The following is an 18,749-nucleotide window of genomic DNA, read 5'->3' as shown; positions in this document are numbered from 1 at the left end:
GAAGACATGATTTATTTCAACATTGATGTGTCTGAATACAGCCTTTACTAAGACTGTTATTATTTAAAATTTTGATTAGTTGTATTTGATGTATCAACAACTAACATTTAAATGTTTTTGCAATACACCTTTACAGTGTTCTGAAGTTAAAATTAAAATTTCTAAGTGAATTTTCAGTGATTTTTCTACCTGGATTAGTTAATCTTACCAGTTAGGTTAAGTGGCCACTTTGCAAAAGAGTTAATTAGTTCAGATTTCACAAAATTTGAAAGTACTACACGGTCCTTGAACATCTCATTGTAAAGAAAACTTGTAACCTTGACTTCCTATGAAATTTTATGGAGGTAAGTTACATAGATAATGATTCAGATCAATTTTAAAGCAAAAGTGGTCCAGTTAACCTAACTGTCCCCTACATCTTGTTTAGCTTTTCAAAAAAAGCTGCCATTGTATTTATGGGATTATCATACCAAAAAAGAGGGTAATGTAAAAATAATTTAGAACAATCGTGAAAACTATTTTAGTGTGATCATGGAATAATTTTGGTCTGCATCAGTCAGAAGCCTCTGAAGTACACTCCTGGAAATTGAAATAAGAACACCGTGAATTCATTGTCCCAGGAAGGGGAAACTTTATTGACACATTCCTGGGGTCAGATACATCACATGATCACACTGACAGAACCACAGGCACATAGACACAGGCAACAGAGCATGCACAATGTCGGCACTAGTACAGTGTATATCCACCTTTCGCAGCAATGCAGGCTGCTATTCTCCCATGGAGACGATCGTAGAGATGCTGGATGTAGTCCTGTGGAACGGCTTGCCATGCCATTTCCACCTGGCGCCTCAGTTGGACCAGCGTTCGTGCTGGACGTGCAGACCGCGTGAGATGATGCTTCATCCAGTCCCAAACATGCTCAATGGGGGACAGATCCGGAGATCTTGCTGGCCAGGGTAGTTGACTTACACCTTCTAGAGCACGTTGGGTGGCACGGGATACATGCGGACGTGCATTGTCCTGTTGGAACAGCAAGTTCCCTTGCCGGTCTAGGAATGGTAGAACGATGGGTTCGATGACGGTTTGGATGTACCGTGCACTATTCAGTGTCCCCTCGACGATCACCAGTGGTGTACGGCCAGTGTAGGAGATCGCTCCCCACACCATGATGCCGGGTGTTGGCCCTGTGTGCCTCGGTCGTATGCAGTCCTGATTGTGGCGCTCACCTGCACGGCGCCAAACACGCATACGACCATCATTGGCACCAAGGCAGAAGCGACTCTCATCGCTGAAGACGACACGTCTCCATTCGTCCCTCCATTCACGCCTGTCGCGACACCACTGGAGGCGGGCTGCACGATGTTGGGGCGTGAGCGGAAGATGGCCTAACGGTGTGCGGGACCGTAGCCCAGCTTCATGGAGACGGTTGCGAATGGTCCTCGCCGATACCCCAGGAGCAACAGTGTCCCTAATTTGCTGGGAAGTGGCGGTGCGGTCCCCTACGGCACTGCGTAGGATCCTACGGTCTTGGCGTGCATCCGTGCGTCGCTGCGGTCCGGTGCCAGGTCGACGGGCACGTGCACCTTCCGCCGACCACTGGCGACAACATCGATGTACTGTGGAGACCTCACGCCCCACGTGTTGAGCAATTCGGCGGTACGTCCACCCGGCCTCCCGCATGCCCACTATACGCCCTCGCTCAAAGTCCGTCAACTGCACATACGGTTCACGTCCACGCTGTCGCGGCATGCTACCAGTGTTAAAGACTGCGATGGAGCTCCGTATGCCACGGCAAACTGGCTGACACTGACGGCGGCGGTGCACAAATGCTGCGCAGCTAGCGCCATTCGACGGCCAACACCGCGGTTCCTGGTGTGTCTGCTGTGCCGTGCGTGTGATCATTGCTTGTACAGCCCTCTCGCAGTGTCCGGAGCAAGTATGGTGGGTCTGACACACCGGTGTCAATGTGTTCTTTTTTCCATTTCCAGGAGTGTATTATATTTTTCTTAACTTTGCATTTTTTAGAACTTTGCTTTCTCATCATTCAACATTACCTTCAAATATTACAGAAAGAGTGGGGGAAATTTTTAAGTTGCGTTACGGGAAAGCTGTACTGTTCATAGGTGATATTTTCTTATGTGCCTGGACTTTCTACAGATGGAATGGGTATAGCTGCTGTTCACAAACTATGTGCCACATGAATGTGTGACATGTGTCATTTACTATTGTGACATCACTAATGCTAGTGGATAAGTCCATTTCATACAGTATCAAATTGTCCTCTTCAGAATCAAGAGCTCTATCAAGAGTGGATTACCTGTGCATATAAGATAAAACACTTTACTATATGTACATAATACCCTTGAGAAAATAATAACACAAACAGAAAATACATACTTCCAAATTTCCAGTACTTCATAGTCTTTCCACAGTAGCTTTGAATGTCAAATGATGTGAAGTATATTCTTGCCCTGCCAACAGTTAAATTTTTGTAATTTTGACTGCAGAATTGATTCTCTAGCAAAGATTGTTATTGTATCCTGCTACTGGAGAATGATACTGCAGCAAGAAAATATAAACGAGAGGGAAAAAAATAAAACTTTAGTGGCAAAGGAAATGTGCAATTTACAACAACAAAACACCATGCACGCACAAGCGTCTGCAAATAGCAAAAATATGTCAAAGGCCGTAGGGCGCAGACTGTAATTCTTCGTAACAATAAACGGCTTGCTATGAGCATGACGTCACAACTGTTCACGTAACGTTCAAAATGGTTCAGATGGCTCTGAGCACTATGGGACTCAACATCTTAGGTCATAAGTCCCCTAGAACTTAGAACTACTTAAACCGAACTAACCTAAGGACAGCACACACACCCATGCCCGAGGCAGGATTCAAAGCTGCAACCGTAGCAGTCCCGCGGTTCCGGACTGCAGCGCCAGAACCGCTAGACCACCGCGGCCGCCCACGTAGGGTTCGTTTGACCAATTGCCAGCGGTCTGTTACGCATGCGCATTTGACTCGCGTATAAGCAGTACCTTCTCCTGCTACTTGAAGTTTGGCTGTTAGCTGTATCGGTAGTAGCAGCAAGGAGCCAGATGCAAACGAGAAAAATTTTTCTCCCGCGCCCTAGCTGCCAGATTCACGCTTGCACAGAGTTGTATTGGGGAGGGGGTTCTCCACGTGACCCGTGTTTGCGTTAAGTGATTTCGCTGCTTCTCTTCGTGTACAGCTCCCACATCAAATGAAAACAAAACGGATTTCTTTGGCCGGAAGTTATCAAGTGAATTAAAATACATTCACATAATTACGGAGGGCAAAAATATATTATTAATTTCAGTTTTCTGATTTTATTTTATTTCCAAGTTTGTAGCAGTCAAGCATTAATCGCATAGCAGAACAGTGAAGTTAATTTTGCAAGTATACTAAAGAAGTTTGGCTTTATTAATCTTTCCGCTGAGGCAGTCATTTTATTTGAAATGAAGTGTTTCATTCTACAGTATTGCCTAGTTCCAATCGAAGCTAATTTCAAGTGCACGTTATCATCTTCTGCCATATATGGCATTTTGCCATAATAAAGAACCAAAAATGAGATCGCAGAGTACTGGTACTCCAAGAAAATTTACATCCCAAAAACCACACTGACAAGCTTAATACACACGAACATGCGGGCTTCCTACACCAATACAGTGCACACGCTGCCTGTTTTTCTGGCGCTCTCTGGTAACTGGTAAATCGAATCTATTTCTAACAGTCTCCGGATAGTATTGCGAACGGTGGTTAGAAAAGCGTTACTTTCAAAGTAAATTTCTTTTTACGCAAGATGAATTATGTTACGAGTGAGAAAGTGGGATGGATATCTAAATCAGAGCATTCGAAACTGAACAGTTTGAGGACCAGCCACTTACAAGAATTTCGAGCCGAGACATTTATGTCAGAATTTTAAATTTACTGGCACATTTGTGTGATGTATCTTAAAGTATAACACACGCAAAAAAAAAAAAAAAAAAAAAAAAAAAATTACATTTGAAAACTTAGCTTCTGTTGTAGCGTGTTAATCTTAGGGACCAAAATTATATGTGAAAGCTTAGCTTTTCTTGTAGATATACGGTACTGTGTACATTAATGTAAACCGTTAACTTTTCCTCTTGCGTGTTCGCGCAATGTGACCAATGATCTTGCTATTGGCTGACTATAACACGTGTCCTATGCTCTGAATAGCTGCTGTCATCGGCTGGCGGGATCTCGTGGCTTGAGATATGACTCGCTTACAAAAGGACATCGCAACCTCCGTTTCAACGCTCCGGAAACTAACGCTCTGTGTTTGGTGCAATTCGAATTAATACTTTCGTAATACGAAAATATGCAGCGTATATGTTGCTGCAGATCAAAGGTCTTTCCAAAACTTCTCTCTTTTTTTTTTTTTAATTAAAAGTCTCTCCAAAACTTCTCTGCCCCGTCTTTTCTTTTTTTTCCGGGAAGTTCTGCGCGATTGTATAAAACGTTAACCATTCAAAGGATTGATAAGTTTTACAGTTCTGAGGGAAAATCTATGGAAAACCTACTGTCACTTAGCACAGAAAAAGTGTATTTTCGCCCGGTAAAAAGCATATTTTTTAAACGGGATATCCGGGAGAAATCCGGGAATAATCCGGGAATTTTTTTTCCTTGTCCCCGTATACACCCTGTATTTGGAAGGACAACAGTTCAAATCTGAATCCGGCCATCCTGATTTGTTTTCCATGATTTCCCTAAATCACTTAAGGCAAATGCTGGGATGGTTATTTGAAAGAGTGTGACTGATCTCCTTCCCCAACCTTCCTTAATATGGGCATGTCCACCTGCCTAATGACCTCATTGTTGATCGGACATTAAACTTTTAATCTTCCTTCCATTGCTTCACAATGCATCTCACCAAGTTATTTTTTTATATGATTTTGTTGTCTTTTTTCCCAGGCACCATAAGGGAAGGTGCAGTGTTGTTAAATAATTTCTATATTTAAAATTTTGTGTAATTCTGTTCCCTTACAGTGCACTTTATTTTCCCTTACAGTGCACTTTATTTTGTTCTCTCCAGTATGTTGCACTTATTATGAAGCAGTTTCCCATCACACTGAAGTGTATATGTCTACATAAATTTTTTCCCAGGAGACATCAAGTAGTTGCCACCTGAATTGTCTCTTGCAGTACAGTCCTTCATAAAAAGTTTACAAATGTTGAATTTACTTAGTAACAAGAGATTATCGTTGTTTCTTAGAAACACTTTCTAATCTAAAATCTAATTTTGTTCACACAAATCATGTTGAAGTGTATAGTATTTACAGTGTCTTTTCTTAGTCAAAATATCAACGCAGTATCATCACTAGAGATAAGGTACTGATCCTGAAAGCCCAGAATCTAGTGTCGTGTCACACACTGGCAGACAGTTGTAGCATGCCAATTTTTCATTGTGTATATTACCTTGTAAAAAATTAGAAAAGGAAATCATCTCAGTAACCTCTCTGAACTAATCAGATCAGTCATAAATGATGATTTTAGGAAGCCTTCAGCTGAGTCAGATATGATTTAAATAATAAGACAGCATGTGTAGCATGATGCATTTCAGAAATATTCCCATTTTCATGTGCTGCGGGAGTTTATGTAAGTAAAGGGTGTGATGTATGCTTGTGTATTTCGTTCCACCCCTCTTTCCCAGCAGTCATCTGGAGGACGTAAAAAGGCAACTTCAGGGAAGTGTAGGCAGAACAATACACAAGCACACCCCACATCCAACACTTATCTGAACTCCCACAGTACTTGATAATGGAAATAAATCTCTGAAATATGTTGTGCTACACATGAAAAAAAAAAAAAACTCCTTAAAATTGGGGTTAATTCAAACTCTGCACTTTATCCTCTCCACCAGGGGTACTTGTCCCACACTGTCATGAGAAACCTCTGCTAAGTTTGGAAACAATGTTTGGTGGCCATAGTGACATATTAATAACCTAAGCCTGGCTCTGATGACACACACACAGAGATATATATATATATATATATAGTTATAATAGAAGAAAACATTCCATGAAGGAAAAATATACCTAAAAACAAAGATGATGTGACTTACCAAATGAAAGTGCTGGCAGGTCGACAGACACACAAACGAACACAAACATACACACAAAATTCAAGCTTTCGCAACAAACTGTTGCCTCATCAGGAAAGAGGGAAGGAGAGGGAAAGACGAAAGGATGTGGGTTTTAAGGGAGAGGGTAAGGAGTCATTCCAGTCCCGGGAGCGGAAAGACTTACCTTATGGGGAAAAAAGAACGGGTATACACTCGCACACACACACATATCCATCCACACATATACAGACACAAGCAGACATATTTAAAGACAAAGAGTTTGGGCAGAGATGTCAGTCGAGGCAGAAGTGCAGAGGCAAAGATGTTGTTGAATGACAGGTGAGGTATGAGTGGCGGCAACTTGAAATTAGCGGAGATTGAGGCCTGGTGGATAACGGGAAGAGAGGGATATATTGAAGGGCAAGTTCCCATCTCCGGAGTTCGGATAGGTTGGTGTTAGTAGGAAGTATCCAGATAACCCGGACGGTGTAACACTGCGCCAAGATGTGCTGGTCGTGCACCAAGGCATGTTTAGCCACAGGGTGATCCTCATTAACAACAAACACTGTCTGCCTGTGTCCATTCATGCGAATGGACAGTTTGTTGCTGGTCATTCCCACATAGAATGCATCACAGTGTAGGCAGGTCAGTTGGTAGATCACGTGGGTGCTTTCACACGTGGCTCTGCCTTTGATTGTGTACACCTTCCGGGTTACAGGGCTGGAGTAGGTGGTGGTGGGAGGGTGCATGGGACAGGTTTTAAACCGGGGGCGGTTACAAGGGTAGGAGCCAGAGGGTAGGGAAGGTGGTTTGGGGATTTCATAGGGATGTACTAAGAGGTTACGAAGGTTAGGTGGACGGCGGAAAGACACTCTTGGTGGAGTGGGGAGGATTTCATGAAGGATGGATCTCATTTCAGGGCAGGATTTGAGGAAGTCGTATCCCTGCTGGAGAGCCACATTCAGAATCTGATCCAGTCCCGGAAAGTATCCTGTCACAAGTGGGGCACTTTTGTGGTTCTTCTGTGGGAAGTTCTGGGTTTGAGAGGATGAGGAAGTGGCTCTGTTTATTTGCTTCTGTACCAGGTCGGGAGGGTAGTTGCGGGATGCGAAAGCTGTTGTCAGGTTGTTAGTGTAATGCTTCAGGGATTCCGGACTGGAGCAGATTCGTTTGCCACGAAGACCTAGGCTGTAGGGAAGGGACCGTTTGATGTGGAATGGGTGGCAGCTGTCGTAATGGAGGTACTGTTGCTTGTTGGTGGGTTTGATGTGGACAGACGTGTGAAGCTGGCCATTGGACAGGTGAAGGTCAACATCAAGGAAAGTGGCATGGGATTTGGAGTAGGACCAGGTGAATCTGATGGAACCAAAGGAGTTGAGGTTGGAGAGGAAATTCTGGAGTTCTTCTTCACTGTGAGTCCAGATCATGAAGATGTCATCAATAAATCTGTACCAAACTTTGGGTTGGCAGGCCTGGGTAACCAAGAAGGCTTCCTCTAAGCGACCCATGAATAGGTTGGCATACAAGGGGGCCATCCTGGTACCCATGGCTGTTCCCTTTAATTGTTGGTATGTCTGGTTTTCAAAAGTGAAGAAGTTGTGGGTCAGGATGAAGCTGGCTAAGGTAATGAGGAAAGAGGTTTTAGGTAGGGTGGCAGGTGATTGGCGTGAAAGGAAGTGCTCCATCGCAGCGAGGCCCTGGACGTGTGGGATATTTGTGTATAAGGAAGTGGCATCAATGGTTACAAGGATGGTTTCTGGGGGTAACGGATTGGGTAAGGATTCCAGGCATTCGAGAAAGTGGTTGGTGTCTTTCTCGTCTCCAGGGCCTCGCTGCGATGGAGCACTTCCTTTCACGCCGATCACCTGCCACCCTACCTAAAACCTCTTTCCTCATTACCTTAGCCAGCTTCATCCTGACCCACAACTTCTTCACTTTTGAAAACCAGACTTACCAACAATTAAAGGGAACAGCCATGGGTACCAGGATGGCCCCCTCGTATGCCAACCTATTCATGGGTCGCTTAGAGGAAGCCTTCTTGGTTACCCAGGCCTGCCAACCCAAAGTTTGGTATAGATTTATTGATGACATCTTCATGATCTGGACTCACAGTGAAGAAGAACTCCAGAATTTCCTCTCCAACCTCAGCTCCTTTGGTTCCATCAGATTCACCTGGTCCTACTCCAAATCCCATGCCACTTTCCTTGATGTTGACCTTCACCTGTCCAATGGCCAGCTTCACACGTCTGTCCACATCAAACCCACCAACAAGCAACAGTACCTCCATTACGACAGCTGCCACCCATTCCACATCAAACGGTCCCTTCCCTACAGCCTAGGTCTTCGTGGCAAACGAATCTGCTCCAGTCCGGAATCCCTGAAGCATTACACCAACAACCTGACAACAGCTTTCGCATCCCGCAACTACCCTCCCGACCTGGTACAGAAGCAAATAAACAGAGCCACTTCCTCATCCTCTCAAACCCAGAACCTCCCACAGAAGAACCACAAAAGTGCCCCACTTGTGACAGGATACTTTCCGGGACTGGATCAGATTCTGAATGTGGCTCTCCAGCAGGGATACGACTTCCTCAAATCCTGCCCTGAAATGAGATCCATCCTTCATGAAATCCTCCCCACTCCACCAAGAGTGTCTTTCCGCCGTCCACCTAACCTTCGTAACCACTTAGTACATCCCTATGAAATCCCCAAACCACCTTCCCTACCCTCTGGCTCCTACCCTTGTAACTGCCCCCGGTTTAAAACCTGTCCCATGCACCCTCCCACCACCACCTACTCCAGCCCTGTAACCCGGAAGGTGTACACAATCAAAGGCAGAGCCCCGTGTGAAAGCACCCACATGATCTACCATTTGACCTGCCTACACTGTGATGCATTCTATGTGGGAATGACCAGCAACAAACTGTCCATTCGCATGAATGGACACAGGCAGACAGTGTTTGTTGTTAATGAGGATCACCCTGTGGCTAAACATGCCTTGGTGCACGACCAGCACATCTTGGCGCAGTGTTACACCGTCCGGGTTATCTGGATACTTCCTACTAACACCAACCTATCCGAACTCCGGAGATGGGAACTTGCTCTTCAATATATCCCTCTCTTCCCGTTATCCACCAGGCCTCAATCTCCGCTAATTTCAAGTTGCCGCCACTCATACCTCACCTGTCATTCAACAACATCTTTGCCTCTGCACTTCTGCCTCGACTGACATCTCTGCCCAAACTCTTTGTCTTTAAATATGTCTGCTTGTGTCTGTATATGTGTGGATGGATATGTGTGTGTGTGCGAATGTATACCCGTTCTTTTTTTCCCCATAAGGTAAGTCTTTCCGCTCCCGGGACTGGAATGACTCCTTACCCTCTCCCTTAAAACCCACATCCTTTCGTCTTTCCCTCTCCTTCCCTCTTTCCTGATGAGGCAACAGTTTGTTGCGAAAGCTTGAATTTTGTGTGTATGTTTGTGTTCGTTTGTGTGTCTGTCGACCTGCCAGCACTTTCATTTGGTAAGTCACATCATCTTTGTTTTTAGGTATATATATATATATATATAATAGAGGGAAACATTCCACGTGGGAAAAATATATTTAAAAAGAAAGATGATGAGACTTACCAAACACAAATGTTCATTACAGCTATAGCGTATATATAGTAATAGATGAGTTTTGCTATTTGGACAGTAAAATAACTGATAATGGCCGAAGTAGAGAGGACATAAAACAGAGACTGGCAGTGTTTCTGAAGATGAGAAATCTTTTAACAGTGAACACAGATTTAAGTGTCGGGGAAGTTTTTTCTGAAGGTATTTGTCTAGAGTGTAGTCTTGTATGGAAGTGAAACATGGACAATAAACAGTTCAGGGAGAAAAGAATAGAAACTGAGTATTAGTTGGCTAGATCATGTACCAATGAGGAAGGTACTGAATAGAAACGTGGAGAAAAGAAATTGGACTAAGAGAAGGGATCAGTTAATAGGACCCATTGTGAGACATCAAGAGGTTGCCAATTTAGTGTTGGAGGGAAGTGTGTGTGTTGGATTGGTGTGGGGGGGGGGGGGGGGGAATTGTACAGGGAGACCAAGAGATGAATATAGTAAGCAGGTTCGAAAGGGTGTAGGTTGCATAGTTATTTGGAGATGAAGAGACTTTCACAGGGTAGAGTAGCATGGAGAGCTTTGTCAAACCACTCTAAGGACTGAAGACAACAGCAGCATCATACACTGATGAAGTGTAAAAAAAAAAAAAAAAAAAAAAAAAAAAACAAATTGTTTCCTTATACAAGTGATCAGGATTACAGGAATGCTTTGAGACTCTAAAGATCAAACATTCTTTAATTAGAGTTCTACACTTTTTGGGATGCAATAATAGAGAACCTCTATATATCTTTTGTGCATCTCTGTGCGTATGGTTTGTAAGTTTGTTCACAAAACATCAGTAATGGTTGCTGTACAGTCATGACACATAACTTGCCAGCTAATTACATCCCAGACATGTTGAATGAGTGATGTGTTAAGGGAGAATGTAGACCAAGGAAGTTGTGCTATATGTTATTCTTTGAAGAACAATTCTTGCACATATGCCATTGATTGCTATGAAGTATGTGATGTGGCTCCATCCTGTTGAAACCAGGCTTCTTGGACATTTGGAAAGTTGTTCAATGCAGGTTTAATGAAAGTTCGTAACATCTCCACGTAATGATCAGCATTGACAGTTATTGTGTTTCCCTGTTCATTTGCGAAAAAATAGTGTCCGGTAATCCCATATGATGAAACACCACACCATACTGTCACTTTACTAGTGTGTAAAGGTTGCTCATGAATGTCATTATAATTTTTTTTTTTGCCCAGTAATGGTAGTTCTGTTTATTCACACAACCTGTGAGATGAAAATGTGCTTCATCTGACATCCACAACTTGTTTAGACATTCATTGTCACTGTTTATTTTTGTTACCATTGGTTGACAGAATCCTAATCGTAACAGGTAATCGTTGTCCTTCAATTGTTGCTCCATCTGTAGTTTGTATGGATGGAATTTTAAATCAAGTTGTAGAATTCTGTGAACACTCTCCTGGGACATTCCAACCACTGCTGCTTGCGTATGAATTGAATGCCGTGGACTCCGTAAGACAGACTCACATATATAATCAATGTTCCCTGGAGAACACACTCTTCTTGGTCGTCCTTGTTGGTTTCTTCTTGAGGGCAGATCCAGTCTCTTCAAAGTTATTTGTTGTTTCGACGGAATGGCATCATGATGTCCTAAATTACAAAAATGTTGAAACTCCCTCTGTGCCACTATCAAACTATCATTGTTTTTATAAAACATTTTTATGGCTAAAGCATGCTGTTGTCCGTTCCAGTGATCCATGATTACTGAAATGGTGGACTGTTTACTCGCTAACTGTCACAGAACCACTGTGCTGCCACCTGCCCATGGCTGCCACTACTCATTTCAAACAGTCCTGTTATTCTGTACCACCCTGTAGTAGCCTGATTATGATGTAATAGCTAAGGGCCATACTTCGTAAACACTGCAGCATGACTTCTATTCTTATGGCTCTAGCCAGCTTGGCATTGTTTAGGACACTGGTGTGCATGTTCCTTGGTCTGTTATCTACTGATCACAATGTATGAAGTATTTGCTATCAGATGGCTCACAAATGTTTATGCAGTTAGTAAACAGCAATGGATAAAGAACTGTTGCTAAGAACATGTGATAAATTGTAAGCTTTTTTCAAAACAGTGTCATTAAACCACGTAATCAGAAATAGAATTTAGCAGTCTAATGCTAAGCCATTATTAATACCGTGTACAGAGTAAGCTACAGACAGTTGCTTCTTTTTGTTAATGTACACCTTGCTTGGTTTGACGTCCATGAAATTTATTTGTTGTGAGATTTACAGAACACTGTTGCATGAATTTATCTTACTTGGAGACTTCCTCACTGTTAAGACCTCAGCAAGAAGATATCATTTGTGAACCGGTATTACTTCTATAAGTGATCGTGCGATGATGTAATTAGTTCTACAGAACTGAGGAATACCCTATAAAAGATCTCACTGGTTCTTTGAAGTACACACATTTTTGTGAAACATAGTAGCACCTATTGGTTATTATTTCTGTCCATCAGATAAGAGTCTATAGGAATGTCCCTTCTCTTTTGCACTGTCTTTCACTCTGAGGGACATAGAGTTAAACCTTTCTTTTCATTTTTCCCATTTACCATATGTGATAAAACGTGGTTTATACAAAATTGTTACATTACAGAGTGTAACTAAAATCCCTTTACAGACTATAAGGACAGGTTCCTTACACAGAAATAATAAAGAAGTCTAGTAAACATGGGCTGTAAAATGCGTGCTTTAAGAGCTATAAGCACTTGTTCATGTTCAATATTGCGAAACACATCTCTTCTACTACAAGCTCTTTGCTTTTCATATTATGGCATGAGGTGCTCTGGACCAAAGCAAGAAAAAATTGTCCAGTAAACGTGAGCTCTAAAGTACTTCAAGCGGTATGAGCTCTCACTCATTTTTGCTAGTGAGAAAAACATCTCTCCTATTGAACAATGCTCATAGCTCTTAAGGTATGCATTTTAGAGCCCATTTTTACTGACATTTTTTCTGCTTTTGATGTAAGGAACATGTCGTCAAAGTCTGTAAAGGGAATTTAGTTTCACCCTGAACTTTGGTTGCATTGTGCCTAAGGATTATCACACATTCGGAAACCAAGGGTGACTTAAGAACTTCATTTCAGTAATGATATGGTAATGCTATTATTGCACTAACTTCAATACCTTGTGCTCATTTCCTGAACTTCTTAACGTCTCCTCTATGATGGTGGAGTAATATGCCTTATACATCATATAGTAAAGTAGTAGAAACTGTAGGATAGCACATGAATCTAACATATACATCTCTACTCCACAAATTATCTAACAGTGTGTGATGAGATGTACTTTTGGCACCACTAATGTAACCCCCTTCCCTATTCCATTCAGAAAAGGAGCATGACAAATACGACTACTTCAAATTTTTTTATGATTTGCGTATCAGTACCATTTTGAGAGGCATATATTGAGAAGTAGTAATATGTTGCCCATTCTTCTTTCATTATATGCTGTCTGAATTTTAACAATAAACCTGACTGTAATTCACAATGTGTTACTTACAGAAACAACCACTGAATTTTAATCAGCAGTACTGTAATGCTCTCAAACTTACTACATAAAACCATGATGAAACACGCCACTCTGATAAGAGCCCTAGACTAATCGGCAGTACTAAAAAATGTGTATTATCTGACATTATACAATACATGATGTGAGGGGTTGGATGTAATTGGATATTATGTGGATGTTCACAGATAATACAAATTGTGGCTACTCACAGCAACAGTTGCTATAGTTGAAAGAAAGAGAGAGTCGTAGAGAGAGAGAGAGAGAGAGAGAGAGAGAGAGAGAGAGAGAGCGCTACATGGCCCACCTTTTCACTGTATTTCACATTTTCCACGGAAAAGTGAGGAATAATTTTCAGTTGGAAAGACAATAATTTAGTTGTCTGTTCATTGACTTGACATGACACCTACTGAACAAGTAATAGTGCTTGGTGCCTCCCACAATATGGATTTTGCACCTGTAATTTGCTTCCCTATTCAGTATTTTGCATAATTCCTGGGCCAACTGTATTTAATCTGAGATTGTAATTTTATGGTGCTGCAACATTCACAAATTGTAGTGTATATAGACATCATCAACTTATTCATTTAAAATAACTCTTTTTTTCAGTACTTCGTTCTGTTGTGTGGCCAAAGACTTCCCAGTGGTTTCTCAAAGAGTGGCTCAAGGTATGTAGAATTATGGCATCCATCTTCATAAAAACTATGCTTGTAGGAGACAGTGTTGCCATCACAAATATATAAATCTTCTCATTGTTAACGATTTCCGTACCTTCCTGGCAGATTAAAACTGTGTGCCAGACCGAGACTCGAACTCGGGACCTTTGCATTTCGCGGGCAGGGGCAAGTGCTCTACCATCTGAGCTACCCAAGCATGACTCACGCCCCATCCTCACAGCCTTACTTCTGCCATTACCTTGTCTCCTACCTTCCAAACTTTATAGAAGCTCTCCTGCAAACCATGCAGAACTAGCACTCCTGAAAGAAAGGATATTGCAGAGACATGGCTTAGCCACAGCCTGGAGGATGTTTCCAAAATGAGATTTTCACTCTGCAGTGGAGTGTGTGCTGATATGAAACTTCCTGGCAGATTAAAACTCTGTGCTGGACTGAGACTCGAACTCGGGACCTTTGCCTTTCTCGGGCAAGTGCTCAAGTAGTAGAGCACTTGCCCGCGAAAGGCAAAGGTTCCGAGTTCGAGTCTCGGTCCGGCACACAGTTTTAATCTGCCAGGAAATTTCATATCAGTGCACACTCCACTGCAGAGTGAAAATCTCATTCTGGAATTTCCATACCGTAGCTTCTCATAATTCATATATCATTAAAAATTTGAAATCAGCAGTAAATATTTTTCAACAAGAAGTTAAAAAATCAGATCTAAAACCTGCTTTTACCAGAGGAACACAAATTGAGACATGAGATTAAAATGTATATTTCTTCCATGCTATCAATAATCATTTTCTGCATTCCGCCCAGTCAAGTTATAGAAAAAAGCATTGTCCAGCAATGTATTGCTACCAGCCAGACTGTTTCAGTTGTTGAATCTCTCTCCACACCATCTGCACATTATAGTTGGTAAAGCTTACTCCCATTATATTTTTAGTGTCTGCTTTTATTGTATCTTTCACAGTAACAATTGGCCTCCGTTAAAGTTTCTTGTTAATTCAATTACTGAACAGTTTATTTACAGTTCTTGTGTTATACTAAACTGGCACTACCTTACTGTAAATGATGATCATAGTTTTTCTCTGCCATCATGTTCTAGTATCCAAAAGTTAAGCATAATCAAGGAAAGAGGAAAATGGGAAAATGAGAAAAATGAGCCACAAGATGTCTCTATAAATGGGAATGTACTGTTTCTATTGCAGAGGGGTTCCCCCTTTTTTGAATAACTTATGATTCCAAAAGTTAAGCATAATCAAGGAAAGAGGAAAATGGGAAAATGAGAAAAATGAGCCACAAGATGTCTCTATAAATGGGAATGTACTGTTTCTATTGCAGAGGGGTTCCCCCTTTTTTGAATAACTTATGATTCAGATGTAGTGAAAAGCAGTGCATTCAATCTATAATGTTTGCACTTTCTTTGTAAACAGTGTGTCATAAGTTAGTGAAGTGCAGTGTCATGCTGCAATGATCCCCTACAAAAGATAGGATCTTTGGATGCCTTGAAGTGGGTCACACACAGATGCCATCTCAACAGCATTGAATGTACAAAACATGTCATTTCAAGAGTTTGATGATGTTTTTGCTATCTCAAAAGCACAGAATGTGCCCCAAACATATTTCCAATCTTTGAAGACTGTTGTTAAGCACATGAAATGTTTGTAATAGCCCAGTGCAACTAAGAATAACCAGTTCACAAAAAGACACGTACCTGACACTAATTTCTCACTTAAATCCAATGATGCCTGCAATACAATTATCTGCATATCCTTTAGCTGCCTCAGTAGTTCTAGTTTTTTGGCACGCTGTATGTCAGGAGCTCCCAGCAGTGGCTCTGAATACTAAAAACCTGACAGTATGAGTCCCACTCACAATGCTGGACTGATAAGGTTGAACAAAATTAAGACTGGACTATAAATGAAGGGATAAAGCTGTTCTTCACCGATCACTTTGCAGAATTGTGCTCATTTGCTTGGTGGGAAAGTAGTACTCACTCCTTGCAAAGTCCTGTCCATACCATGTCAACGTTCTGCTTGTGACAAATAGATTCCACAATATAAATATCTTAGCCAAACCAAAAGCACACTTGCCACATGCTCTACAGATGATATTACAATGGACTCCAACTGGCCACGGGCCATGTTATATGCAGAAGTCCGACGTGGCCTCATCAGAGGGCAATTCTGATGATGCGCGTCATCTAGGTAGTGGCACCATTATGACCAACAGTAATGTTACACCAGCTACTTAGTTTCCATAGTGACATTGGGTGGTGCCTCTAAAAGTAAAATCACAGGAGCACCAGTTTGCTGTTGAGTGGGTTCTGATGTAGGAAGACATCATATTAGATGAGCAAATGATACTTCATATCTTCATTGGTGATTGGACATGTATTGCTATCATTCAGTTTTACAGCTCTGAGGTACTGCAACCACATGTAAGATTTTTCATAGGTGGTATTTGTACAAACTTCATTTTCATGGACTGAAAAACATCTGCACATTGAGCTGCTTGGGTGTTTAATTTCTCACAAATGAAGTTATGTACCATATACTGACCAGACAAGTCTTCTACATCTGATTAGTAGAGGGCAGGTCAGGGATGTATTGAGTTGAGGAACTATGGCCCAAAGAATCTCCAAGCTTTTGTCAAATTATGTCTCAAGAATGGGATGAGTTGCCGAAAGAGCTACAGAACCTCATCATAGAGAACATGCTAGGTCACTTGTAAGTGCATGTAACAGCTGGAGGTGAACATATACTCTGTGGAAGATATTTTCAGCCTTTGTTACTTTTCTTTTTAAATGTGTGTCATTACTTTCAGAAATTTTCTTGTTAAATGTTTTGAAAACTGTTGTAAATGTTTTGATCACTGTTGTATGCCAAATGTCATTTTATTACTCATTAATTGTTAATCATTATCTTTGCAGCTGTCAACTAAACTAGTATCTAACTAGTTACTTGGCTATCCCAAATCAGTGTCCTATAATTTTTCTGTATCAGAAGCGTGAGAGAAAATTTTCTGCATTGCTTTGTTTGTACTGTCTACCATTTCTTATTTTCTTGCAGAATTACTTTTATTCAAACTTCTGTGGCAGTTATGTATAATATAAAGAATTTTAAGTTGCTGTTTGTTTAGCTCTTTCTATTTTTTAGGTAACAAATATTGTGTCCCGTAATTGGGGCAACATGATAGATAATTATTAGTTTTGTTAACAAATACTATTCAGCTTGTAACGAGTAAAATATTTTACAGATTTCCTTAGAGGGAGCAAAATTAATGAACAATTTCTTCATAGTGCCATTGCCACAAATATTTAGAAGTAGAGCAATATGAAAAACATTGTTACTACTTACAGTTGTGTTCAGTGAATAATTTATTTATACATAATTAGTTTTAGATCTCAAAAACACCTTCAATTGGCAACGTGTATTTCTTCTGTCAAGTGTTGCTTGGTTTCAGAACTAATTATAGATAAGTAAATCATTCATCCCCCCATTAACCATGGACCTTGCCGCTGGTGGGGAGGCTTGCGTGCCTCAGCGATACAGATGGCCGTACCGTAGGTGCAACCACAACGGAGGGGTATCTGTTGAGAGGCCAGACAAACATGTGGTTCCTGAAGAGGGGCAGCAGCCTTTTCAGTAGTTGCAGGGGCAACAGTCTGGATGATTGACTGATCTGGCCTTGTAACATTAACCAAAACGGCCTTGCTGTGCTGGTACTGCGAATGGCTGAAAGCAAGGGGAAACTACAGCCGTAATTTTTCCCGAGGACATGCAGCTCTACTGTATGATTAAATGATGATGGCGTCCTCTTGGGTAAAATATTCCGGAGGTAAAATAGTCCCCCATTCGGATCTCCGGGCGGGGACTACTCAGGAGGACGTCGTTATCAGGAGAAAGAAAACTGGCGTTCTACGGATCGGAGCGTGGAATGTCAGATCCCTTAATCGGGCAGGTAGGTTAGAAAATTTAAAAAAGGAAATGGATAGGTTAAAGTTAGATATAGTGGGAATCAGTGAAGTTCGGTGGCAGGAGGAACAAGACTTTTGGTCAGGTGATTACAGGGTTATAAATACAAAATCAAATAGGGGTAATGCAGGAGTAGGTTTAATAATGAATAAAAAAATAGGAGTGCGGGTTAGCTACTACAAACAGCATAGTGAACGCATTATTGTGGCCAAGATAGACACAAAGCCCATGCCTACTACAGTAGTACAAGTTTATATGCCAACTACCTCTGCAGATGATGAAGAAATAGATGAAATGTATGACGAGATAAAAGAAATTATTCAAGTAGTGAAAGGAGACGAAAATTTAATAGTCATGGGTGACTGGAATTCGTCAGTAGGAAAAGGGAGAGAAGGAAACATAGTAGGTGAATATGGATTGGGGGGAAGGAATGAAAGAGGAAGCCGCCTGGTAGAATTTTGCACAGAGCATAACTTAATCATAGCCAACACTTGGTTCAAGAATCATAAAAGAAGGTTGTATACCTGGAAGAATCCTGGAGATACTAGTAGGTATCAGATAGATTATATAATGGTAAGACAGAGATTTAGGAACCAGGTTTTAAATTGTAAGACATTTCCTGGGGCAGATGTGGATTCTGACCACAATCTATTGGTTATGAACTGCAGATTGAAACTGAAGAAACTGCAAAAAGGTGGGAATTTAAGGAGATGGGACCTGGATAAACTGAAAGAACCAGAGGTTGTAGAGAGTTTCAGGGAGAGCATAAGGGAACAATTGACAGGAATGGGGGAAAGAAATACAGTAGAAGA

The 18,749-nt window shown here is 41.5% G+C and overlaps 1 protein-coding gene across 2 annotated transcripts in view; it reads left to right on the top strand.

The window, feature by feature from the left end:
* LOC126162372 (sorting nexin-14-like) overlaps positions 1 to 18,749 on the top strand; it is a 217,551-nt gene that overhangs the window by 100,165 nt on the left and 98,637 nt on the right. For both annotated transcript variants that reach the window (XM_049918827.1, XM_049918828.1), the window contains exon 10: positions 13,911 to 13,969. In XM_049918827.1, coding sequence (XP_049774784.1) covers positions 13,911 to 13,969 — 59 coding nt within the window. The remainder of the gene's footprint in view (positions 1 to 13,910; positions 13,970 to 18,749) is intronic.

This window comes from Schistocerca cancellata, chromosome 2, assembly GCF_023864275.1.
Source record: "Schistocerca cancellata isolate TAMUIC-IGC-003103 chromosome 2, iqSchCanc2.1, whole genome shotgun sequence".
NCBI classification, from domain to species: domain Eukaryota; kingdom Metazoa; phylum Arthropoda; class Insecta; order Orthoptera; family Acrididae; genus Schistocerca; species Schistocerca cancellata.
The sequence above is the reverse complement of the archived record's forward strand: the minus strand, read 5'-3'. Positions and strand labels throughout refer to the sequence as shown.